Below are 25,496 nucleotides of genomic sequence, written 5' to 3'. Positions count from 1 at the left end.
CTGCCTCAGGAGCTCCGGCCTTCTTCTTTCCACTCCCTATCATCCCATTGTCTTCGGAACTTGAGTAGCCAAATTTTACTGAATAGCAAGGGATTTTGCTTTTCGATAATCCCTTCAACCCACTCAAATCACCCCTTTTACCTTTCCGCTTCCACCGTTGGAGCAACGTGTTGCCTATCATGGCGTCCGGCGGCCATATGCATAATTTCACCACCCTCATCAAGCGGTATGTATCCTTGGTGCTAGCAGCATCTGACCTATGGCGTTTTGCTTTAGGTTTAATCCCTGCTGAGCTGTTTGGCAACTACATCTGGCACACTTGACTGACATTGGACTTATCTACAGGCTCGAGGCAGCGACCTCACGCTTGGAGGATATGGCGATGTCATACGATGACCCTAACGCGCCAAAGTCCTTGTCCGGGTCCCCTGCGTCCTCCCTGCCCGCTATTCCAGAACCCCCTAAGCCCTCCCCTCCTCCGCCCGCAACCCCTGTGGCGGCCCCGGTTCCGCCGCAGATCCAGGACTTCGATGCGTTGATCAAGGGAGATGTTCAGAACTTTGTCAACCTGGGACAGAAGATTGGCGGTCTGGTTGCTGAGCAGGTATGTTTACAAAAAGATTCTGGGAAATTGGTCTGCCGCGAGTAATTGCTGACTGGATCTATAGTCCAAAGCCGTCCTTCAAGCCTTCCAAGCTGAACGCACCTATCTTTTCGTTGTGACAAAGGCCAAGAAGCCCGATACTCAGCCTCCGGAGTTAATGACAGATCTGCACAAAGCATCCGATAGCATTAACAACATTCGCGAATCAAACAGAGCATCGCCGCTATTCAACCACCTGAGCGCTGTTGCGGAGGGTATTGTTGCGCTCGCTTGGTTCTTTGAAAGCAAGCCTGCGGAGTTTGTCACGGACATGATCGGTGGCATTGAGTACTACGGAAATAAGGTGTTGAAGGAGTACAAGGACAAGTGAGCACTTCTGTTAATGATGTTTTGAAGGAATCCCCGTGTTGACAATTTGACAGGGACAAGACACATGTCGAATACATCAAGGCCTACTATCAAAACTTCAAGGCTCTTGCAGAGTACCTCAAGAAACACTTCCCCCAAGGTCTCACATGGAACAATGCATCTGGCATTGATGCCTTGGAAGCTTTGAAGCAGGCCAAGGGCGGACCTACTCCTGTCAGCGACGGTGCCCCTCCTCCCCCTCCCCCTCCTCCTCCCCCGGTCCCATCCCTCAATGTCCCCGGTGGCGGTGCTCCTCCCCCACCTCCGCCTCCTGGTATTCCCCCCGCTCAGGCCCCCGGAGCACCAGCAGCAGACATGGGCGCTGTCTTCGACCAGCTCAACCAGGGCGAGGGTATCACATCCAGCCTCCGCAAGGTCGATAAATCGCAGATGACACACAAGAACCCCAGCCTGCGTGCCGGATCAACCGTCTCGGAGTCCGAAGGTTCCAGCGCCGTGCGGGGCAAGTCGCCCGCACCTAACAAGAAGCCCAAGCCCGAAAACATGCGCGCGCGCAAGCCGCCCCGCAAGGAACTCGAGGGCAGCAAGTGGCTCATCGAGAACTTTGATGCTCCTGGCGAGATCGTCGAGATCGTCGCTCAGCAGAACCAGTCCATCCTCATTAGCCGCTGCAACAAAACCATCATCAAGGTCTCCAACAAGGCTAACGCTATTGCCATCGATAACTGCTCTGGCCTCTCTCTCATTGTCGATTCTCTCGTCAGCAGTCTTGACATCATCAAATGCCCCAAGTTCGCTGTGCAGATTGACGGCACGGTCCCCACTCTGCTGATGGACCAGGTTGATGGTGCTACCGTTTACCTTGGCCAGCAGAGCCTCAACACTGAGGTCTTTACTAGCAAGTGCTCCGCTATTAACATCAACCTTCCGCCGCCGGAGGGCACCGATGAAGATACCAAGGAGTGCCCTCTGCCCGAGCAGTTCAAGAGCTACATCAAGAACGGCATTCTGGTTAGCGAGATCGTGGAGCATGCTGGTTAAGCCAAGCTTGTTGGTTGAAGAGGACTGAGAGAGGTTATTCTCTTGGACTCGAAGGAATTGTAATACATCATGCCAGCCGGGTCGAGATCACATAGTCTTCTTCTTGGGTGGCTTAGCACTTGTCATGTTGGATAATTTAGTTGCTGTATCTAGCGCTCTGTAGATATAAATTGCAGGAACTCCTATTCTTATACATCTCACCAAGTCTTGCCTTCTGTCTTTTTATAAATCAGAAAAGCTTTAAATATATATCCACTGTTCATGTACATTGTTGTAGCCACGAAAATCAAAATCGCGCAGAACACAGTTCACGTAGCGAAATATATATAACAGATTTCAAAATTCGCCAAATTGAACTACATAACCAACAGACAAACTTATTGTAAACATCAAGCCAACACGGCGAGAGAAGGTACCAAAAGTAAATATAGAAATGGGGTATAGTCAACGACCCATGCGCCTGAGCTCCCCAATACACAAAGAAGGCAATACACAAAGAAGGCAACGAAAGCAGATCAACTGGACGTCCAAATGCCAAAGAAAAGAATTACAAACATCGCTTAGACGTGAATCAAGATGAATTAAAATACTCGGCGCTATTATGTGGGTTAGTATAAACAGTGGTCGGCTGCAAACCAGTGCGCCTATTGTCATGCTGTTCTGTGCTGTTCTTTGAGGGTGTAGTCAGGAAATAGGTCAAGCCAAGGTCAAGATACATATGGGAGATAGGTGGTACTATTTTCATACTGAATGACGAGGAGGAGGGTTTGGAAGGTATTGCATTGGGTTCGTTTAGCGGGGATGGTGGTTGTGGGTGGGAGATGGTCGATCATAGAAGCCTAGTTTGCGTGGATGCTGTTCATCTACTGTGATCTCCTGCCTGCGCACATCCAAGCCTCGGAGTCTCTTGGAGAGTAGGCTTTCGCCTGGTTCTGGACTGCTTGGATTCGAGATAAAGGGATGACGTCCGTAATCCTCGTTGTCCTTGGTGAGCTTGTTGTACGGAGACACCCTATGCGAGGAAGGAGTATTTTCAGGGCCACCTGCAACATTCAAGGAACCTCGCACGTCTAGCTGCGAGGGGAACTGGCTGGGAGACGACACATGTGGGCGAAGGTGAGGGATTGCTCCCTGGTCCACAGTTAGTCCGCGGGAAGTTTGTTCAATTCCCAGGCTGGTATTTGCGCTCGCAGTACTCGAGATGGAAGCGGGCTTGTACGGAGTGTACCGAGGCTCAGGAATTTGTATCTCATTGCGTAGTTTCTCCTTGCCATCCGGGACGCGGTTTGCAAACACCACGCGAATAGACGGATGTAGGTAAAAACGACCGCGCGCGGGACAACAGATGTGCAGATGAATGAGGTATCGCAAAGTGGGTTTGTCCTGAGGATCTTGTGTGGGATTCAAGGAAGCTTCCGGGCGATCTGTCCCAAGATTCTTCCGTGCACTGAGCGGCATATCGATGATCGGACCTGCCGAATAGCTGCGTTGCCGAATAAAGGTCTTTGTACCAGGTTCCATATCAGTGAGATCGTATGGAACTAGGAAAAGCTTGACCGCAGTCTTGTGCGGGTTCTTGATTATGATTTGTAGTTGACCTTGTTGCGGAATCCGGTAAGACCCTCCTGGGGGACATTTAGGCGATTCTGACCTGCGATTCTTCTTTTCTCGGAGACGTGGTGACTCAGCACCAGGCGTGCGAATATCGCTTGGTCCTTCTGTGGCGGCAATGCCTTCATGAGGTCCCCTAGGACTTGGATGTCGCCTACGACGTCGATTCGGATTGGGATTCTCTTTCGGAAGGGCATTTTCCAGGTCAATTGTTCCCACATAGGGACTCGGGTTGTCGTCTGAGATTGAGCGGCCGCATCCCGAGGTCGGATAGCTGTAGAAAACAGCCGGAAATGGCACTGTGATATGTGGCGGACATTTGAGATGGCCTTTGCATTTTCCCTTGCCTAGGACACCGATCTGAGCCATGAAATCCAGCGGCTTGGAAGGATTCATTGACATTCTCCCGCACAATATCGACTCCTCGTAAGACCCCACCATCGGCGCGTGGGATTTTGACGAGATGTCAGAGATAAAAGACGGCCTTCTTACTCGCGATGGTGGGATCTGTCCCCCGGGGGATGGTGCGAGTTGAAGACTATATGCCGAAGTCAATGACCGGCGAGGCAAAGGCGTTTGATTGGTAAATATATCTTGCTGCCGTCCCGGAGATGGACTACCCAGGTGGGAAATTTCATCGCTTGGCGGAGAGAATTGTAGATTCCCAAAAGTCTCCGGCGGCAAAGTACGGCGACGGTTTGCTCTCTCCAAAGGCCCCGAAACGTCCAAGTCGGTGTTATTTGCTTGGTATACCAGAGGACTGGTAGGAGCTTTCAGAACATAACTTGATGAGAATGAGCCCACCGACGGTGCACGAGCACGAGCATTCACGATGACATTGGACTGATAATGTTCATTCGATGTGCTTGTCTTTCGCAAATCGGGTGGCAAGGCCGGTGCTCCGAACCAAGGAGTAGTGGGGGAGGACCTTAGATCAGCAAAGGAAGAGACCGAAGTCTGCTCCTTCAAAGGAGATCGAGGAGAGTGTGAGTCATGGGGATGTGTGGCTCCTTCATTGAAGTCACCCGAGTGTAACGCTGATCGAGGTCTTTGGATATCGGCCGGCGATCCCAGTTCCTCTGTCGCGATTATGTGATGTTCTTGGTTAAGAGAGCGGTCTCCATGCTCTCTTACTGCTGGTTGTGACTGCCCCCGTGAGATTCGAGAAACAAATAAATCATTGCTTTCCCTATCCGGGGACTATTGGCACGTTAGCTTATGTATACTTGACAAGATGTGTGGGACTATGAAAGAAAAGACAAAGAGAACAAAACCGGATTAAAGAAACCGGACATCACAGCAAGCAGAGGTTTGAAAAAGAGTCAGATATCCACGAAAAAATTCACATACCATGTGTTGAAGTCTCCAAGGCGAAGATTCTTTGATACGATGTATGAGTTCCTCCCGATCATTTGCCCACGCCTTGGGCGGATTCAACGCCGTTGGATGCATAGAGTTGGTCGCCATTTCTGGAGCAGCTATTTCACAGTGATTGAGATCATTTAGCTCGGGCTGCGAGGACCCTGTGGTTGGCTGTTCATGGTCATGCTCGGGTGACCGTAGATAATGACGCCGCCGATCCGGATCTCGAAATAGGGGCATGGTGGCGTGATAAGGGCAGACTACAAGGCCTGAGACGCTAAAGATGACATTTCAGGAGGCCACCCACTTATCAGCTTTTGAAACCAGAGCCAAGCTGTGCCGCGGTGGGGGAAAGTTCGATGCGGTGTACCACGATGACTCGGGTATATGCCGTCAATAGTTCTACTGATTGGTGAGGAGGGCAGCGCTTATATATAAGATAGCATGTCACTCCATGGGCTTGGCTTTAGTTTTCTTAAGGTATAAATGCCCAGTCTGCCTCAAAATGTTGAATAGGGAAGAGGGAGTAGCATTCAGTTGGGAGGTGGACACCCGTCGATCTCGGAGATCCGGACTGAGAACGTCATGTGATGGACCAGTGACGTTGTGTTGCACCGTTAGGTGACGAGGTAGCCCTATATTGTTCTATATTTGAATTCTTTGGGTCTCAATAATATCAAGGCCCGATGCCTAAAAATTAAGAGATGTTGGGAAGAAATGGCGAAACGAAAGGCATAGAATGTGCCGGCTGGAATGACAATAGAATCAGTGAATAATGTCACATATACTGTCATGTATATTGTAGACATAGATACTGTATGTCATATAGTGAGTTCTCTATTTCATTCTTCTAGTACTAAAATCGAAGAAATAAGAATGTAGTATACTATTTAAAAAGTTCATACTTCACTGCTAGTGGCCGAGACCGATGTTCCGTGCGGAGATCGCCACTTTTTTTTTCTTCTCCGAAAGTCTTTCGATTTCAACACACAAGACAAAACACATTTGTTTTGTTTGAATATCAACATGGCACCAAAACGTACCCACGATGGCGATGCCGCTCCATCATCAAAGGGCGAGCCCGAGGTCAAGAAGCGCAAGGGTTTTAGCGTTGGACCCGCAAACCTCCCAGATGGCACATATCGTCGCAAGAGTGAGCATGCCCCAAAGCCATACCTTGAAAACGAGACTAATCAAATAATTAACAACAGCCCAAAAGATCAAAAATGACTTGATTCACAAAGCGAAAGTGAAGAAGGCCTATGCCAAGATCAAAGCCGCAGAACTCGCCATCGCGCCTAGGAAATCCGTGTACGATACCGCCGAGGCAGATGAAACCCATACTGGCAAGGATGAGGACAAGACTATCGAAGAGGCAAAGACTCCGGAACTCCACCCGGATCGCATAGCCATGTTGAATGAGCCCGAGGCCGAGCCGGCACCTGCACCTAGACCAGAACGGCGCCCACGAGGCGATGGCAAACAGAGGGAGCGCAGACCAAAGCCTTCTGCATTCACAAGGGAGATGGAGTTTGCAGAGAAGCGGAGGCAAGCGGAGGAAGCACGACAGAAGGACCGCGAGGCGAAACAAAACGAGCGTGAGAAACTGCTGCGCGCGAAGCGGCCGGATCAGTTTGGGAAGAGGAGATTAGGCAGAGAGAGCAATGCGCTGCTTAGTCGCGTGCAGCGGATGGTTGGTAAGAATTAGAGAAAGGCAAGAACTACACATGGTGTGGACTATGTTTTCATGATACCCGGTTATGAAAAAAAATTCAAAGCATTCAATATTACGATTCTTGGTCCTTCAATGGCACTATCTTGCTAAACTTATGTCGCGGCAGCGGAAGACTTATTGTTCCCTCCGCCATTTGCACCTCCGTTTCTCGGCTTTTTGAAACAAGCAAACTCGCCCTTCGTCCGATCTCTGAGCCGTTTGAGGATAACACGCATTTCTCCTAGTTCGGCCTTCAGTTTGGTGCGAGCTTCGTTTGTGGTACGACAATCTAGCTCGACGTAGATCTGGCTTTGCACATTCGATGCCTCCTCGGTTATGTACGAGGTAAGAGTCTGTGCAATGAACTCGGTGTCCAGGGTAGCTTGCATCAAAGCTGGGAGTGAGAAAGAGGGCCGAGCACGGAAGGCATCAAGCAGTGACGAAGAAATTTGAGAAAGGAGATGTGTCAACACAGTGGACAGTAGCGAGGATGGTGAACTTGACGCAGCGCGATTAGCACCTGATGACACAGTAGACGGAATAGTTGTGGATATCTCTGTATGGACAAGCACCATGGTCAACATGGCGTTGTAGACATACGGGCGAACTTGCTCCGGCCTGTCAACAGACGGCTCCCAATCTGGAGATGCAATGCCGGCGGTGATTGTTTTGTGTAATAAGACAGTAATTGGGGTGATATATGATTGGAATAGCCTGTCTTCAATCTGGCTCAGCACGTCCCGGACGGTCTTGGCCTCTTCCGTCAGCTTGACTGAGAAAGATGTCTCAAAGTTCGAGATAAGCTGTGGGACATGGTCGGCCTGTAGAGCCTTGAGATTTGAAAGTGTGAGAAGGATTCGAACATTCTGTGTTGTGGTTAGTTATGCAGGTATCACATCGAACCGGACCGACACTTACCCGATTCCAAGAATCGACCGAATCAGCTGAGAGAACCGACAAACCAGCGTCAGTCGCTTGGCTTGTCATTGCTGGTCGAGCAATAATCCATTCATTTTCCTCATCTACTGTTGTCAGGCGCTCTGCGTTTTCAACCAGCCCGCTTAACGATTTGTAAACACTCGATACAAACTGAGAGCGGACCATTTGAAGTAGCTTCGCAGGCGGTTGAGTGACAACATCCACGGAACCTGGCTTTGCCATAGCTTCCGAAATGTAAAGGATCTTTTGCATGCCCCCAAGGATAGCACTCTCATAAGCCACAAAGAACCCGGGCATCTTAGTCAAATCACGCTTCTCTGAATCGCGTGTCCAATCTTCCAACATTTTGCAGATCTCTGCATCTTTACTCCAGGCAGCACACGCCACACGTGCACATCGTTCCCGGGAAACGCTGACAAGGGTTTTGAGGAGATCATGGGTTTTTCCAGAGCCGCCAATCGGCTGCAGGGCTGCCATTTCGCTCGCCGCGGTGCCTACGGTGATGAGGAATTTACTCAGATAGTGCACTCCACTGAGAGAATTGGAAAATGGTGGCCAGAATGCGAAAGCCTCCCAGTGCTCTCCAAGCTTTGGGGGAGGATATGGTAGGTTCCTCGGATCCAGCTTGAAGCGGGACTCTGTCGGAGTAATACCCCTCGACTCTGGGGTTGATGGACTTGCCGGAATTGGCGAGAAGAGTAGGGAGATATCTTCGGTTGGGGGTTCCGTGAAGAGAGCCACGACGTTCTCTCGAATAATATTGACCAATACGTCAATACCCTTCTCTAACTCCTGAATATTGTCGTCAGAAAGATGGTGATGCTTGCGACTCTCTCCTTCAAACCCAGTAGGCAAAAGCCGTTGTCGACTGCCATCAATGAATGATTGTGCGACTTCCCAGAAATCCAATACATCACCAAGCAAGCCACTTTGCGAGGACAGAAGACGGGTTAGGAACGTTTGTATGCATTCCCACAACTCAATGACTTGATCCGTGTCTAGTCTCCCTGGAATTTCTACCGCTCCATCACGAGGTGCCAGGCGGAGATAGGATGCTGTAGCTTGTGGTGTTGGTCTCTCTCCACAAGCAAGTCTTCTTCTTAAAATTTCAATTTCAACCTTGCATCGGTCACAGAATCCGGTGATCTTTGTTTTCAGGAATTCATAACGACTCTGGAGCCATTTCCAGATAGGGTTGTCCTCGACACCCAATTCCAGCAAGGCCCCGATCAACTCCATGTGTTCTTCCACAGGCCCTAAAGCGGTGCTGGTAGTTGACATGGTGGGAGCGTCGGCAAGACGTCTCCAGAGATCGCGCTTAAAGTCGTGAATTTGCTGGTCAACGTCCATCCACATCCGACCCATGGCCAGAATGGTGTGTGTCTCGGAGTCGTTTAGTTGCCGGCGGGAACTGGATGATGCCTGTTCTGCGATATTTTTCGCTCGATTGGCGAGTGTCCTTGCTTTGGTATACTGCTCAAACACAGCATCGTAGTCACGTTGCTGAATGGACTTGGATAAGAGGCTCCCAATTTCATAGACATCGCGGTGTTTCTCCATAGTCTCCACAACCGACTTTAGTACCTTCTCTCGGTCCCGTCCTCCAAGAGCCGGTCCCCACACCTCTTCGGCCTTGACAGAAGCCTCGACCAAAGGACCTCTAATACCCTTCATGCCGAACTCACTTTCCTTAACAAGAGCGGTCTTCTTGGGAGCTATCGGGGCTGGAGATACACTCCGTTGCTGACCCGAATAGCTCCGGAAATGTCCTGACCTGCGAGGACTCAGACCCGGCGCTGTTTGTTTTTCCACGCCCTGGTTCCTCATCTCGGTATAGACGCTATCGATAGTTGCCTTGGCGCGGACGAAACGCTCAAAATTGGCTTCCACCAGTACTTTCAGCGACGCCGACTTCTGATCGATGGAATGCGACAGATTATCCAGGCCGCCCATCAGTGATTCAATAGAGTCTGAATGATGCGCCTGTGATAGGAATAGTGCGGGTGAGAATGATGTCGATGACAGCAGGAATCGTGATTTGCCATCTTCCTCCAAGGGCACACCTCGCTGCTTGAGGATCCGGAGAACACTGTCGCTTGTACCCAATGGATCGGGCTCGTCTTCCCGGGCAGTTTCCCTACCCTCCTTCCCTCTTCGTGAACCAAAGTTGCTTCTCCAATCACTGGTACTGCGTTCAAGAGCTATGTATCTGGACTTGCGTGGACGGGAGTCTGTTCGCTGAACTTGCTGTTCTTCTGGCTCATCGGCCGCGTCTAAAGATGCTGGCCATTCCTCGGGGAACTCGGAGGGTAGGTTGTAATGGCTTGCGACGTCGAGGTCAGCCATGATGAAGCGCAGGGGCCAGGACGAATTGAAATATAAGATAGAATCAGGGATCTTTCTGCAGGGGATCAAGATCTGATAACAGAACCCTAATCAAAAGTTGAGCTGTAGTCATGTGTCGTCAAGAGTGGACACCTAAAAGAGTGGACTCGGGCCGTGGGGGAAATGAAACCAATGCGGTCTGAGTCCCGGTCGGATCGGTGCGGCGCCGAGAGATTTGATTCTTTCTTCCTTTCTCCTTCTTCCCTCTTACCCCCTCACCACTTATTATCTTCCCCAAAGTAATTGAAGGGATCTTTCAAGATGATTGCTGCCCGGAACTTCTCTGTCGCTCGCCAGTGCATGCGCCCGTCCCGCGTGGCCCCCCGATTTGCTGCTCCTATCGCGCAGGTACACAACCCCCTCAAGGACAACAAAGTCGTTAACAATCAAAGCTCAATTGACTAATTTTCAATATTTTAATTAGGTTCGCTTCTACGCCAGCCCTGCGCAGGAGGCTGTTGCCAAGTTCAAGGGTCAGAAGGGTCCTGATGTACGTTTTTTTCTTCCACCGAACCCGTTTTTTCATCTATGCCGGCGCCAGCCGCGCCAGCGCACATCAACCACAAATCGCCAGAACACCACCCCGTATATAATTACGACAATGCTAATAGATCTGCTTTGTTGAAATAGGGCAAGTACACTGTTACTCTGATTGAGGGTGACGGTATTGGTCCTGAGATCTCTCAGTCCATCAAGGATATCTTCGAGGCCGCCAAGGTACTGATTTCTCCCGGCATGTTAAACTCTTCAACGCGATGAAAATACTAAGTCAATAATAGACCCCCATCAAGTGGGAGTCCGTTGATGTCACCCCCATCCTGAAGGATGGCAAGACCGCCATTCCCGACGATGCTATTGCCAGTGTGCGCCGCAACTACGTCGCCCTGAAGGGTCCTCTCGCTGTATGTTCCAGCTTCAAATTGCCCATGGATTTCTCGCATCTGGACTGCGATACTAAACTTCGATTTTCCAGACCCCCATTGGCAAGGGTCACGTCTCCCTGAACCTGACTCTCCGTCGTACTTTCAACCTGTTCGCCAACCTGCGTCCTTGCCGCTCCATTGCCGGCTACAAGACCCCCTACGACAACGTCGACACTGTTCTCATCCGTGAGAACACCGAGGGTGAATACTCCGGCATTGAGCACGTTGTCGTTGACGGTGTCGTGCAGAGCATCAAGCTCATCACCCGCGAGGCTTCCGAGCGTGTCCTCCGTTTCGCCTTCCAGTACGCGCAGTCCATCAACAAGAAGAAGGTCCGCGTTGTCCACAAGGCCACCATCATGAAGATGTCCGACGGTCTGTTCCTCAACACTGCCCGCGAGATCGCCAAGGAATTCCCCGATATCGAGTTCGACGCTGAGCTGCTGGACAACTCATGCCTGCGTATCGTCACCGACCCTACCCCCTACAACGACAAGGTCCTCGTTATGCCCAACCTGTACGGTGACATTCTGTCCGACATGTGCGCTGGTCTGATCGGTGGTCTTGGTCTCACCCCCTCCGGTAACATTGGTGACGAGTGCTCCATCTTCGAGGCCGTCCACGGCTCCGCCCCCGATATCGCCGGCAAGGGTCTTGCCAACCCCACTGCTATGCTTCTTAGCAGTGTCATGATGCTGCAGCACATGGGTCTCCACGACCACGCTAACCGCATCCAGAAGGCTATCTTCGATACCCTCGCCGAGGGCAAGGTGAGCATTTACACTTATTTTCTACAGTTACCGCTCATCACTAACTCCATGATTTTTAGACTATCACCGGTGATCTTGGCGGCAAGGCCAAGACCCACGAGTACGCTGGGGCTATCATCAAGCGCCTGTAAAGCAAGCGCTGCTAGGACTCCTTGTACTATGACCCCCTTGATCTATTCCCTTTGTACCCTTCGAACGACATTAGACCTATAGCGATCGAAATATACCTACTTTTGGTTACCTGGAGGCGCCTGATTCTCAAACAACCTCGAGGCCTTTTTAGTCATATTTTGGTAGATCTGTATTGTAGATTGATCAGTTCTGCTACTGTAGCAATAAGGTACAAGATGCCTGCATAGTCATACACATCACTTAAAAAAAAGAGAACGCCATCCCTCAAACTCCGTAGGTATCAAGGTTTATAGCCCATATCGAAAATTTAGCCACGTTAACGCCGTCGGGCAGTCCTGCGCGTCGCAGTGCCAGCTGAAGGCCTCTTATCTTTGGCTTTGGATCGAGATGTCTGTGCTCTGGTGCTCCGCGAACCACCTTTCTCCTCCTCGCCCTCATCTTCGTCACTCTCAGAGCCCTCCTCGCCTTCCTCGTCATCCTCATCATTCGCACCAGTGTCTTCTGCCGAATCACCCCCTTCGTCAGACACCTTGCCTTGACTCCCCGGGCCTATTTCCACCTGCAGCCGAGTTGAGCGTGTTCCGCGCGTGGAGGGACGGGGCATGCGACCTCGAGATGGAGCAGGAGAAGACCGTGGTTCTATGGTGGGAAAGAGGTCAGTTTATGGGTTGTCGGCAAGGTTATGAATCATGTCACTCCTTACCATCTGTATCTGCGACTGTGCTTCCTCGTCGTGATCCGCCTGCGCGACTGGTACGACTAGTGACGGGCGACAATGACTCTTCCATCGCAAGTCGCCTTTCAAACATCATATCGCCGTACTCGTCATACGGGAGTTCAAATGTGCAATACATCTCGCTCGATCCTTCATCGTCTTCGTTGACATCCGTGATCACTGAGTCTTCCTGTAAAGGTATCTCTGATCAGCAAAATGAACCGGCGCGGACAATCTTTGATCACCGCTTACCCGCTCGTCAAGCGCTTCCAAGTTGTATAACGAGCCTAGCTTCTTCCAGATCCCTGGAATCCGCATATGCTCTGCCGTGGACGGTGCGTATCCTTGGCTCTTTAAGTAATCTGAGATTGCGAGCATCCGAAAGTGTTTGTGTAGGCCTATGGGGCCAGACGGTTAGCTGCGTTGTCGACTCAACAGAGGTGGGAATTGAACTCACCGACTGGCTTCCATTTTATGATCGCTTTTAGCAACGCAGTTTCCTGCTCATCTGTCCAGGGATCTGTGATGAGGTTGTAGTCTGTGTCTGTCTTGTCGGCGCTGTCGCTTGACGGGGTGTTTGCGCTCGACTCCGCCATGGTATCATCTTGGGGCGTAGGCGAGTGTGCGCGCTTGGACTTCTTTTTTGGAGGCATTGTGACTTAGGTCGAATATCCGAGGACCACAGGAAGTAGGAATTGGATTGGAGAGGAGAGGTGACGAGCTTCGAGCTGGGCGAGGGCACTTTCTGTTATCAGGGGTCTGTGCACGGCGATAGGCATCTCCGTCGCGGGACCAACCTGGGAACTTTCACGCGTCAAACATCTCATCTGAGCATGTTCTCACTATGGATTGTGATGAGCTGGATCCTTTCTCCAGTGAAAGTCTGTGGAGACTCTCGAAATTCAGCATAGAAGCTCTACAGCCATTGGGATCATTACCATGGAACACTACTCTAAGTGGTGAGTGTTAACCGCATATTTCCTAGAACCTTCAATAACACTCTTTTCTTATAGATGATGCTACGTCCTGCTTTGAGATATACCCACAGTCTACAGATAAGTTTGATCCTGTATGGAAACTGGACCTCTTTCCAACCGACTTGGAAAAGCCCGAATCATCTACCGACTCGATCATCAATCCCTCCATAGACGGCGAGTCTGATGCCACATGTGATTCACTAAGAGATATTTCGGGCGATGACAACGATATATGGTCACTGGATTTACTCCAGGAAGACCCCGGTCAAATAACCCCGCAGAAATCATGGGAGAGGTATCAACATAGGTCTTTCCAAGAGCCTGTGTCTGTTTACTTCAGTGAATCTGGGGCAAAGGGCTTTGATGCAGTTTTGGAACGGCAAAACACTGCAAACAGAGAGGGTGCACCACAACGAATGGTTCGAACAGATGTGTTCATTCGATCATTGCTTCGTCTCGGGCTTGGCTGGAGCTCTGCATTCTTTCGCTACGATCAACACACCAACCAATTTCAAAGATATTTGAAGGACATCAGGGTCTCTGGTATTAGCTCATTGGCATTGGAAAATGTGATTGAATATGTGGTCCAATGTGGTATCAATATGCAGCGCATGCGGTTGTTTGCACAAGACCCGCCAGCGAAATGCAAAGAACTCCCTGCCTTGTTCACATTAAGCAGCACGGTCGCAATAATAATCTTCAACCTTGAAGAACAGATCTCCGATCATTCGAGAAATATTGCTTCACTCCTACAGATAAAGGCACTGTTTCACCGCTGCGGGGACTTGATAGGTGCCTTGGCAGCTATTGTTGGTGCTGCACAAAGGGCTGTCTCGGATGCGCAAGTCATGTCAATTGTCACGGAACGTGCAGCATTCTTTGCCCAGAAGTTTGACTGGATGGAGAACCTTGTGCATGAGATTGTGATTCGAGTGACACGGCCATGGTTCAAATTCATTGAGACTTGGATTGGGCTTAGACCCGAAGATGCAACTCTAAAAGAATCTATGGCAAGCGGCAAAACTTTCGTCAAATTGGTAACTCATGACGTTGGCAAGTTCAAGACTGGGCCAGCACGAATCGATCACATCTATCAAGCGGAACACATGCCGTCTTTCATCCCGGCAGACCAAGCCCGTTCCATCTTTGAGAGTGGGCGAAGTCTTCAGCTCTTGAAACGATCCCATCCTCGTCATCCCATCGCAAAGCGCGATATTCTCTCGCGAACTGGTAGTCCGCATCTGCATTGTGCGACTACTTGGGCTGATATTGAGCAAATTCAAACAAAAGCGCAGGAATACGAGTCAAGCATCCGCGCTGAGATCAAAAAATATCATATGGGTGATCCAGGCTTGCAGGATTCACCATCAGACGTTGTCGCCCATGGTGTCGATCAAATCACCGACACAGAAGTTACAACGGCAGCCTTTGAACTCTTCGACATCGATGATGAGAAAAATGCCCCAGGGCCTGTCACAGACCAAAAGGCTCTTTCAAAGGATGATTTTAAGCAACTGCTGGATCAAGCCCGGGGATTTGGAACCCAAAATACCAATGAAGGAAGCTACCTCGGGCCTGAATTAACATATGGCCTCCATCTATCTCTTGCGCCCATTCTTTCTTCACAGGCACTTCTCGTCGACTACTCTTGCCTACATCTTCTCTTCAAGGAGCATCGACTTCGACATCATCTGAACATGCAATGGCGCTTCCAGTTGCTAGGAGAGGGCTCATTTGTCGCCCGCCTTTCTCATTCCCTATTCGACCCGGAAATGGAAAGCGGAGAGCGAAAGGCTGGGAAAGTGCGTAGTGGTGTTGACACCGGTTTACGCCTCGGCAGTCGTGACACATGGCCGCCAGCTAGTTCAGAGTTGCGACTCGTGTTGATTGGCCTGCTGGGAGATTGTTACTTTGGCAGCACAGACCCAGAGGATGACGACAAAACTCACATTCAAAAGGATAACGAGCTGCCTGGTGGCTTGAGCTTCGGAATTCGAGAATTGACAGACGAAGAAGTCGAAGGATGTAAAAATCCGAATGCAATAGAGGCTTTGGACTTCCTTCGTCTGCAATACACGCCACCAGAAGTCCTTGAATCCCTCATCACCGTTCGCTCTTTGAATAAGTATGATCGTCTCTTCAAGCATTTACTTCGGTTAATCCGCATGGTTTCTGCCGTCAAAGGACTTATTTGGGATTCTACTGCCCGAGGATCTCTATCAGGAGACACACGCGATGTATACTGGAAGTTTAGAGTGGATGCCCAGCACTTTGTCCTCGCAGTCAGTGATTACTGTTTCCACATTGGCATTGGATCCATCTGGCAGCGCTTCCAAGACACACTCACCAAGATCGAGCTTTGCATCAATCGTGGCGATATCGACGGTACGATTGAAGCGGCGCACTCGGTACCACGACTTCGCGATTATCACGAGGACATCCTTGACCAGATGCTGTTCGCGTTATTCCTCAGCAAACGTCATGCCCAGGCGGCCAAACTGCTTGAATCCATTTTCGGCACTGTCCTCGCCTTCAGTCTTCTGTCAAGAGCAGATGGAATCGGGATGCGCAACGAAAGTGAAGGTGCTGTTCTACACCTCTATCAGTCTTTTAGAAAACAGATCTCCGCATTTGTCAACTACCTTCGCAGCCTGGAGTCTGGAAAAGCCACTTCGAAATCAATGACTAAATCAGGGGAATTCTTCTATTCGCGGACAGACCCAACCAGTGTCTTTGAGCATCTACGGGTGAGATTAGACGTGAAGAACTACTATTGATCGAAGGAAACAGTTGCTACACGTTCAAAATGTGTAAAGAACAACCTACTGGATCTCGGCTGGAACCCTTGCCACTCTGTTTACTGCATGGACATGTTATGATTCATAACTAACGAAATTCCTCCAAAATTGACTCCGTTTCTATGCAAATGAAATCCCAATATCTCTATACTCCTCCGGTTCGAGTGTTTCTACCTCATGTCCCTTATTATTGTACAACCCAAACTCAACAAAAATTTCATACTCTAATATTCAAATTAGACATAATCGCTGCCCGCACCAAGCCTAGAAGAAGTGAAGATCCGACTCAGCCCAACCTTGCGCAAGGAGAATTTTGCGAGCAGACTTCTCCATAGGCCCAGGTCCACAGACCAGAACCATACTCTGCTCTTCCGGAGCTGCATACTCCGCGAGGAGGTCCTCAGAAATGCGGCCCCGACGACCAGTCCAGGCATCAGACCCTTTAGTCAACGTATGCACGACAGTACATTTCCGACCATCAGTCTCCACGTAAGCATCAAGGTCAGAACGGCACAAGATATCTTCCTCCTGCCTGTTTCCGTCCAGCACAACACACTTCGTGGGATCTTGCGTGTCTTGCATAACAGCCCGCAAAACCTGGAAGACTGGTGTGATTCCCGTTCCTCCACAGATCATTTTGAAGGAACGGAGCTGGCGCTCTTTGCCGCTGATAGAAACCCGGCCGTTACCGAGGTATTCAAACCGGCCTGTCGGGCCCTTGCAGTCGATCTCGGAGCCTAGGGGAAGCTTGTCCAGAGCCATGGTCATTCTTCCTCCTGGAATGCTTTCTGTTGGAAAATAGACCTTCACGAGTAACTCCATCTTGCCTATCAGGTTTGTGTCTGACATTGGCGTATAGGATCTGATGACTGCTTCGTTGTTGGATGGATCTTGTACTTTGATCATCAGATGCTGGCCGATCGGTAGGCCGAGAGTCTGCTTCTCATTTTCGAGGTCGAACACGAATATTCGTGTATCCCAGGAGACATCCCTCTTCTCTGTGAGAGTGGCTTTTGTCCATGTTCGCGACTGAAGGAAGACCGCGCGTGGCTCATCGGAACCCGCGGCTAAATCGTCCTTCAGCGCTTCGAGAGATGCCTTGTCTAATGTGCCGATATGGTAATCCGGCATCATTGCCTTGGCAGTTTCGCTGTCTGGAAGAGAGTTAGCGGTGCAATAATGTGAGGGGGTTTGGTTTGTGACTCACGGATTGCAAGGAAGTCCACTGATACATCCAGACCAGCAGAAGATGTAATACTGATCGCTCCTCCGGGGTGGCCTTCGAGGAAGCCTGTACCATCATACACTTCGCCATTCACAACAAACCAGGGCTTCTCGCTGCTGCTATTGGCTTTCAACTCTTGCAAGTCGATTTGTCTGTTCACACCATCTTTCCTCATGTTTATTTCCTTCACAGGCTCCGGTTCAACGGGCTCCTCGCCTTCAACCCGTTCACCCCAGTTCCCATTGAGCAAGTCACCGCCAGTCTTCTTGACTCTTTCCATCCACCCTCCTGCTTTGGCTGGATGTGTAGGATGCTCGAATTTCAATGTATTTCCCTGTTTCGTGATTGCCACTCTGAACCATGGGTTATTCATCATGCCCAAGACAGACCAGTACATGTCACGCGGCATAGCGCTCAATGCCTCATCCACTGCACGGACTAGGATTGCATCGCTTGTCTCTAGGTCTGCCACTGGGACTTCCAACGACCAGAAAGACCAGCAGAAAGATGCTTCCCTCCACCACATGTCTACCTTGCCGCCGAACAGGTCGCCATCAAAGTCGCGGTATTTATCTTCTGCATATTCGATCTCGGAGAGACGCCATGCTAGAAGAACAGAAATGTCAGCAACCTTCCATACTTGGGTTGGGGGGTATAAATACATTTGCCTCTATCTAGAGAAATCTCAACTTTTGTTATCCTCCGGCCACCGCCGGCGTATGCATATCCTTTGACTGTATATGTGGGTCCAGCTGAGGATAAATTGATCTCTTCTTCATGTTGTGGGTACACAGCCACCGCGTTCACGTTGAGTTCATAAATGGCATATCGCTCGTCGGTCCACCACTTGCGGTCCAGGGCGGACATCTCCGGCGTCACCATTGTCCTGGCACTGTCAGTACAAGTTACTGCACGATTGGTTGATGTGAGACATACGGGAGGACTCGGTTATCATTGATATGATACCAGTTATCACTTGGGGCATCAGTCAAAATCAGCTTCTTCAGCCACTTCACGCTCCGACCTCCAATTTGGCCAGGCACCACTGCCCTCAAGGGTCGACCATGATCTGGTCGAAGGTCTTCGCCATTCATCTTATGAGCCAACATGATTCCTCGATTTGGATCCATGGCCCAGTTCAATTTGACTGAAGTTCCGTAAAATCCATTCGGCTATTGGATGTGTCAGTCTTAGTCTGGGGATTGTTCCTGACATCCTCATCTTGATATGGGGAGGTCTCACCAGCTTATCAGCACCCTCCATACAGACATACTTTGCTCGTCGAAGCGGCTTCGCACTGCGCAGAATATCCGCCATCATAGGTCCTGTGAATAGCGCCGTCGATAAACCAGCCGCGCCCCATGAGAAACCCTTCGACTTCCGGACTGTGTTCTGCTCTTTACGTCTGTTGCCTGCACAGACGAGCGTGATTGGTGCGGTGATTTGGTCATACTTCTGAAGGACTTCGCGGAAGTTCAGGACTAATGGCTTCTCAACCAACCTAGCTCATCAATCAGTTCATGGGCCCCAAAGCCTTCCAGCATGATTTCAAACCCACTGACCCTTCTATACTAATCTGCCAGTCTGGGATATCCTCATCACGGACCTGGGGCACAGGCCCATGGTTCCGAACATAGAACAATTCCGGAGATGTGAGAAAGCCTAGGTACCCGCTTAGCTTGGCGGCTTCGGTGTGGCAGATGGGACTGGGTACCTTCTTTATACAATGCTGTCAATGGGGGCTCCACATTGAATGGATGAACTCCCGTCAACCGAATCAATCGTGGATCCCGAGGCACATGGTTATCCGGTGTGCCTTTATCCACATCTAAGATGTCGATGGGGTTCTTTGATGGTGGTGGGAGCGGGATGTCAGGCTCTGCTGGACTTGGAATGATGTCCTCCACTGTGATCTGGCCATTTTTGAAAGAGATGGTCTCGGATTCTGTTATCGTTTGTGTGGTTATGCTGGCCATGATGGTACTGCGAGGCTTCTACGCTGCTGTATGCTATCAAAGTGATGAAATATAGTGGACACAGTCGAAAGTCCTCTCAAAATAAGATAAATAACTTGGTAAAAACTGAGTAGAATAAAGCGAAACAGTCCTAACGTAAAAGAATCCACATTTTACTGCGAATGCAGTGTGCAGTATGCAAGCCTAAGCCCCCAGACCCATTTCAATTTCACAGGACTTTTCATATCTCCGCGGATGGCAAATTCCCATTCTCATTCACATTCTACATTCTACGGAGTATAAGATCAGCCCTGAAGGATTTCATAACGCCAAGTGATTTCATTCTTATCTTAAAAGATAAGCCCCAAGCCCTAACAACCAATCACAGTTAACATAAAAACATCCCATCTCCGCGGAGATGAAAACCTCAAGGAAAATGCGCCGTTCCTGTTTTCTCCGGCTTCGCAGTCTGATTAGACTCGATTTGTTGATTCGTACGACTCACTCTGTAGTGTCACAGATCATATCGTAGTATCAGGCCTAGTGGAACGAGGCATTTGGTTTTCTTAAAATTAGCATGATAGCCATAATTCTGTAGTTAGTTGTATTATATTCATCTCACATTCAGTCTCACAGCCATGCCTGTGCTGGACGGACTACGATATGGGGAGCCAGTTGATGGCAGTCCCAGTCCCGCCAATAATGTCCAACGACAAAAAATTGTAATAGTTGGACTGGGAATGGTGGCAATTTCACTCATGTAAGGGATTCAGTCAGCGGACAATGAGAAATGCCTCTAACAACAGCCTAGCGAGAAAATTATCAAGCAGGATACGGAAAGAATTTATGACATTGTCGTCATTGGCGAAGAGTCACACGTAGCATACAACCGTGTCGGTCTTTCATCATTTTTCGAACATCGCAAGATTGAGGATCTATACCTCAATCCAGCGGAATGGGTGAGCCATCAATTGTCCAAGAGCGAAGAAACATATGACCTGATAAACATGGATTATTAGTATGACTCGTTCAAAGAACGAGCCTTCGATCACCACCTCAACACAAGAGTAACAGCAATCAACCCCAAAGAAAAAACCGTCCAAACCTCCACCGGTGTCACATTATCATATGACATCCTCGTCCTCGCAACAGGCTCCGATGCCACCCTCCCAAGACACACACCCGGCTATGATGCCAAAGGTGTCTTCGTATACCGAACTATCTCAGATCTGGAACGTCTCATCGACTTCGCGGCTCAACATAAAGGCGAGACTGCCGTTACAGTTGGAGGCGGACTTCTAGGCTTAGAGGCCGCGAAGGCAATGACAGATCTGGAAGACTTCGGAAACGTCAAATTGATTGATCGGAATAAATGGGTACTGGCGCGACAGCTCGATGGAGATGCGGGGATGTTGGTCACTCGCAAGATCCGGGAGTTGGGACTTGATGTCCTCCACCAGAAACGGGTGAAGATTGTTCATACCGACGAGGGGAATAATGTGATTGGAATTACTTTCGAGGATGGCGAGAGGATTGATTGTTGCTGCATTTGCTTCGCGGTATGTGTTCTTGTTTGTTAGAATTATTCTGGTGATTGTTGTGCTGACTTGGGGTTAGATTGGAGTTCAACCTCGAGATGAGCTAGGTCGAGATGTTGGAATCCAGTGTGGTGAGCGTGGAGGATTTGTGATTGATGAAAGGTTCGTCGATCACTAGTCGGATAATCAGTCATCTCACTAACGTGCATAGTCTGCAAACCTCAATCCCAGATATCTACGCCGTTGGCGAATGCGCAAGCTGGGAGAACCAGACATTCGGAATCATTGCTCCAGGCATTGAGATGGCCGATGTTCTCGCTTTCAATCTCACCAACCCAGATAAACAGCAACGGAGTTTCACGCGGCCGGATCTCAGCACAAAGCTGAAGCTGCTCGGAGTTGATGTCGCAAGTTTTGGTGACTTCTTTGCCGATAGGGATGGGCCGAAGTTCCTTCCCGGCCGTCGACCTCCAACTGTTCCTGGCTTGGCAGAGGATAATTCGCGAGATGAGCCTCCTGTCAAGGCCTTGACATATAAAGACCCTTTCAGTGGGGTGTATAAGAAGTATTTGTTCACCATGGACGGCAAGTTCTTGCTTGGTGGCATGATGATTGGAGATACCAAGGACTATCTGAAGTTGAATCAGATGGTTAAGCTCCAGAAAGAACTTGATGTTCCTCCAAGTCAATTCATTCTTGGTGCCCAGAATGGAGGAGAAGAAAATGCAGATGACCTGTGAGTATCGTTAGTTCTGCTATCTGGAACAGATTCTAATTCATCTCTACAGTGATGACAGCACCCAGATCTGTTCATGCCACAATGTCACGAAAGGAGATGTGGTCGAAAATGTGAAAAACGGCACATGCAAGACCATTGCACAGGTCAAGTCATGCACGAAAGCAGGAACAGGCTGTGGTGGTTGCATGCCTCTTGTTCAGTCAATTTTCAACAAAACAATGCTCGAAATGGGACAAGAAGTATCAAACAACCGTAAGTATCAACTTACTCCAGTATTAGCTCCTATCACTAACACGTTCAGTGTGCTCACATATCCCACACTCCCGAGCTGATCTATACAACATCGTGGCCATCAAGCAACTAAAAACCTTTGTCGATATCATGAAAGATGTCGGAAAGAACCCAGAGTCCCTCGGTTGCGAACTCTGCAAGCCTGCAATTGCATCGATTCTGTCTAGTCTGTTCAACCCGCATATCATGGATAAGGGTTTCAACGATTTGCAGGAGACAAACGATAAATTCCTCGCTAACATCCAAAGAAACGGCACATTCTCTGTGGTACCCCGAATTCCAGGTGGTGAGATAACAGCCGATAAACTCATTGCGATCGGATCCGTGGCTAAGAAATACGGTCTGTATTGCAAAATCACCGGTGCCCAGCGCATCGACATGTTCGGTGCGAAGAAGCAGGATCTTCTGAACATCTGGACAGAACTTGTGGATGCGGGTATGGAAAGTGGACACGCATATGCAAAGGCGCTTCGAGCAATCAAGGTATGTTAAGCTAATCATCTTCCAAGAGAAGAGTCAGCTGACAATGAACGTTCAGAGTTGCGTCGGAACCACATGGTGTCGTTTCGGTGTGGGTGACAGTGTCGGCATGGCCATTCGACTGGAAGAGCGATACAAAAGTATTCGTGCGCCTCACAAGTTCAAGGGAGCTGTATCTGGCTGCGTGCGAGAATGTGCCGAGGCCCAAAACAAAGAGTGAGTTCAAAGATATCCCAAGATGGCGAAAACACTCTCTAACCTAATTGCTGCTAGCTTCGGACTTATTGCCACTGAAAATGGGTTCAACATCTTCGTTGGAGGCAACGGAGGTGCAAAGCCCAGGCACGCCGAGCTCCTTGTTACAGATGTGCCGGCGGAGATGGTGATGCCCATCATCGACCGCTACCTAATCTTCTACATCCGCACCGCCGACAAACTCCAGCGAACAGCACGCTGGATCGAGAACCTCCCAGGCGGAATCGCCTACCTCAAAGAAGTGATCGTGGATGATAAACTCGGAATCTGCGCCGACATGGAGAAGCAAATGCACGAACTAGTCGACAGTTATTTCTGCGAGTGGACCGAGACCGTCAAAGACCCCAAGCGCCGAAAGGTCTTCCAACAATTTGCAAACACAGACGAAACTGTCGAGACAGTAGAAGTTGTCCAAGAGCGATCTCAGCAACGACCCACATACTGGCCAAAAGAGACTGCCGAGCGACAGGATTTCAAAGGCCACAAGTGGTCAAGCGTCTCCTGGCAGCCGGTTGTCCGAGCAGATCATTTCTCCGACGAGCCACCTCAGGTCTCATCGGCGAATGTCAAGCGCGGCGACACACAACTCGCTGTCTTCAAGATCAAAGGCAATTTCTATGCGACGCAGCAGATGTGTCCGCACAAGCGAGCTTTTGTTCTTTCCGATGGTCTTGTTGGCGATGATGATGCTGGGAAATATTGGGTGTCGTGTCCGTATCACAAGCGCAACTTCGAGCTCAACGGTGAGCAGGCGGGTCGGTGCTCTAATGATGAGAGCATGAATATTGCTACTTTCCCTGTTGAGGAGAGGGACGATGGCTGGGTATATATCAAACTTCCGCCGATTGAGGAGTTGGATTCGATTTTGGGGACGGAGAAGTGGAAAGTGCGGAAGGGTGAGGCGGAGGACCCATTCCATAAGGTTGATAAGAAGTTCAAGGGGATGAAGGGGAAGAAGATTACTGATGGGTTCTTGACTCGTGCACCAACTGTGCAACCAGCCAAGTCAATAGATTGGTAGTTGCAGTGTGACATGTCGGTTTGTTTGAAATTTTGCGATGGATCAGGTTGGCGTATGGGAGCATCGAGATAGTTAATGGCCTTATGATTACGGAGTACACTTGCGATTATATGTGAATTACATCAATTTTCTTCATTGTCTCTTTTCTAGAAACGATGGAAGATCACATCCAATGTAGATATTACCAAAGTCAGTATATATTGTCGTCTTGAACCGCATAAGAAGGTTGTCCAGATGCCCGGTCATTCTAGCGAAGCTCTAGTTCTTCAAAATATGAAGAACGTTGATTAAGATACACATCTACAGACATACATACAGACCATGACCCAAATGGAAGTCGGCATACCAAGTCGTGGAAGCTATCGACGTTTTGCATAGGAGCTTGATCATCTAGCGCGATATTAAACATTGAAATCTTTGGTTAGATATGATATTTGACCTCATGTTATAATTGATTTCACTGCTCTTTCTTGGATGGTTCAAAGCCATCCTCTGGCGAAGGAACCCGCTTTTTACTTCGACCGCATTGGAGAGATTAACCGACAGTGGCCACAGATCCTTCGCACTGCCCCTATGAAGATTTCCCATATTTCTGATATACCAAGTGGAGAAGTTATCAAACAATGTTGGTTACTCGGTGGATGTGCAAATTGCCAGGCTATTATTTCTCGCGCAGTCAATATCAATATCGCCTAGCCCCCTTATCTGGTTTTGTGAATATAGCGCTTCGCACATCCAATATACTAAAATTCTTAGGGAAAATCAAAAAGACCTGTCTAGACTGTTGGCCGGAAGTTATTGCTTTACTGTGAAGAAAGAAGCCCTAATTTTGGATGCGTGGATGATACAACATAGATCATAGTTCAGGGTTCACTCCCCTAGGTCTCCACAGCCAATTAACAAGAGTTCCAGCTTGGTTTAAGTATTTCCGCGGAGCTCAGATCGACAATGCAAAGACCCGCTAGGCTGAGCTTCTTCAGTCCCTATCGCGGTTGGCTTGGCATCCAATAAGGAGGCTCGCGTTTATCAATGATATGAATTCCCCTGGCCATGGAGAAAAGGGCCCACCCCCAGACTTGATATAATCTTATGAAGTAAGCCTGAAATCGTCAATTGAACCTCCGCGGAGTTACAATAAGTAGATTGATTCATACCATCAGGGTTTGCCTCCAAGTGTGGCACTGGACACAGTATCCATCCTACACTGTGATAGGTCATTCTAATACATACCTTATCTCTATCAGAATTTCAGTGCAGGATATTGCGGAAATTTCAGGAATAAAGTCAGTGGCAAGAGGTAAGTTTAGCATTCAAGGATGCTGCAACCTTGTCCTTAGATTGTATCAAATCAGCGATCTGAGATATGGATATTCGTTGATAGCTCTTGACTAACTGTTTTCGATTGACAGCACCTAGCTATCTACGATAATTAGCAACCTGACATGCAGCAGGATACTCAGACTGATTATTGTTGCATGTGTCACGACGAGATACGATACATTTGATATATACTTCAGCAAACAGAGCATCATAAACATCTATATAGATGCGAACATCTCTTGATTTTTTAATCTGCATCTTTCTCCTAAACTTCCAAAGCAACCCTTGCTTCCATCTAATCACCAAGTCTGTATCGAGCCATCTGAGCTTTT

The 25,496-nt window shown here is 49.2% G+C and overlaps 9 protein-coding genes across 9 annotated transcripts; 5 read left to right on the top strand and 4 right to left on the bottom strand.

Moving 5' to 3' along the window:
- Positions 1-179: 179 nt before the first annotated feature.
- capA (adenylate cyclase-binding protein) lies at positions 180-2,014 on the top strand (the record flags this gene model as incomplete). The annotated part of the gene is made up of 4 exons (XM_056718189.1): positions 180-226; positions 346-604; positions 669-970; positions 1,027-2,014. The coding sequence occupies 4 exons, from the start codon at positions 180-182 to the stop codon at positions 2,012-2,014; spliced, it is 1,596 nt and encodes a 531-aa protein (XP_056582324.1).
- Positions 2,015-2,806: 792 nt separating this feature from the next.
- N7517_000458 (uncharacterized protein) lies at positions 2,807-5,227 on the bottom strand (the record flags this gene model as incomplete). Its single annotated transcript, XM_056718188.1, has 2 exons — positions 2,807-4,825; positions 4,976-5,227. The coding sequence occupies 2 exons, from the start codon at positions 5,225-5,227 to the stop codon at positions 2,807-2,809; spliced, it is 2,271 nt and encodes a 756-aa protein (XP_056582323.1).
- Positions 5,228-6,013: 786 nt separating this feature from the next.
- On the top strand, positions 6,014-6,695 carry N7517_000457 (uncharacterized protein; the record flags this gene model as incomplete). The annotated part of the gene is made up of 2 exons (XM_056718187.1): positions 6,014-6,140; positions 6,199-6,695. 2 exons carry the CDS (start codon positions 6,014-6,016, stop codon positions 6,693-6,695), a joined length of 624 nt encoding a protein of 207 aa, XP_056582322.1.
- A 119-nt stretch (positions 6,696-6,814) lies between these two features.
- Positions 6,815-9,986, bottom strand: N7517_000456 (exocyst subunit SEC5; the record flags this gene model as incomplete). The annotated part of the gene is made up of 2 exons (XM_056718186.1): positions 6,815-7,567; positions 7,620-9,986. The coding sequence occupies 2 exons, from the start codon at positions 9,984-9,986 to the stop codon at positions 6,815-6,817; spliced, it is 3,120 nt and encodes a 1,039-aa protein (XP_056582321.1).
- A 257-nt stretch (positions 9,987-10,243) lies between these two features.
- N7517_000455 (isocitrate dehydrogenase (NAD(+)) IDH2) lies at positions 10,244-11,979 on the top strand. The gene is made up of 6 exons (XM_056718185.1): positions 10,244-10,373; positions 10,450-10,515; positions 10,656-10,742; positions 10,805-10,927; positions 10,999-11,718; positions 11,778-11,979. The coding sequence occupies exons 1-6, from the start codon at positions 10,287-10,289 to the stop codon at positions 11,847-11,849; spliced, it is 1,155 nt and encodes a 384-aa protein (XP_056582320.1). The 5' UTR covers positions 10,244-10,286; the 3' UTR covers positions 11,850-11,979.
- Positions 11,980-12,166: 187 nt separating this feature from the next.
- On the bottom strand, positions 12,167-13,218 carry N7517_000454 (EAF7 family protein; the record flags this gene model as incomplete). The annotated part of the gene is made up of 4 exons (XM_056718184.1): positions 12,167-12,489; positions 12,554-12,755; positions 12,818-12,963; positions 13,023-13,218. The coding sequence occupies 4 exons, from the start codon at positions 13,216-13,218 to the stop codon at positions 12,167-12,169; spliced, it is 867 nt and encodes a 288-aa protein (XP_056582319.1).
- Positions 13,219-13,409: 191 nt separating this feature from the next.
- Positions 13,410-16,319, top strand: N7517_000453 (tubulin gamma complex associated family protein; the record flags this gene model as incomplete). Its single annotated transcript, XM_056718183.1, has 2 exons — positions 13,410-13,524; positions 13,579-16,319. 2 exons carry the CDS (start codon positions 13,410-13,412, stop codon positions 16,317-16,319), a joined length of 2,856 nt encoding a protein of 951 aa, XP_056582318.1.
- A 285-nt stretch (positions 16,320-16,604) lies between these two features.
- On the bottom strand, positions 16,605-19,541 carry niaD (nitrate reductase NiaD; the record flags this gene model as incomplete). The annotated part of the gene is made up of 7 exons (XM_056718182.1): positions 16,605-17,494; positions 17,548-18,171; positions 18,228-18,451; positions 18,502-18,737; positions 18,808-19,066; positions 19,128-19,227; positions 19,280-19,541. 7 exons carry the CDS (start codon positions 19,539-19,541, stop codon positions 16,605-16,607), a joined length of 2,595 nt encoding a protein of 864 aa, XP_056582317.1.
- A 608-nt stretch (positions 19,542-20,149) lies between these two features.
- niiA (nitrite reductase niiA) lies at positions 20,150-23,844 on the top strand (the record flags this gene model as incomplete). The annotated part of the gene is made up of 9 exons (XM_056718181.1): positions 20,150-20,280; positions 20,332-20,479; positions 20,540-21,079; positions 21,138-21,220; positions 21,270-21,794; positions 21,847-22,049; positions 22,099-22,571; positions 22,627-22,784; positions 22,842-23,844. Coding segments are annotated over 9 exons (3,264 nt in total), but the record flags the coding sequence as incomplete, so codon positions are not given.
- Between the last annotated feature and the right edge of the window lie 1,652 nt (positions 23,845-25,496).

The sequence above is a fragment of the Penicillium concentricum genome, assembly GCF_028827145.1.
Source record: "Penicillium concentricum strain IBT 3081 chromosome Unknown utg000001l_segment0_segment0, whole genome shotgun sequence".
Lineage (NCBI taxonomy): Eukaryota > Fungi > Ascomycota > Eurotiomycetes > Eurotiales > Aspergillaceae > Penicillium > Penicillium concentricum.
This window is presented reverse-complemented; position numbering and strand designations above follow the sequence as displayed.

Excerpts from the sequence above, each read along its gene's own strand:
- N7517_000455 (XM_056718185.1), top strand. The coding sequence starts at position 10,287 with ATGATTGCTGCCCGGAACTTCTCTGTCGCTCGCCAGTGCATGCGCCCG. Across the intron at positions 10,743-10,804 it reads ATATCTTCGAGGCCGCCAAG|ACCCCCATCAAGTGGGAGTC; the intron begins GTACTGATTTCT and ends AGTCAATAATAG. Across the intron at positions 11,719-11,777 it reads ATACCCTCGCCGAGGGCAAG|ACTATCACCGGTGATCTTGG; the intron begins GTGAGCATTTAC and ends CATGATTTTTAG.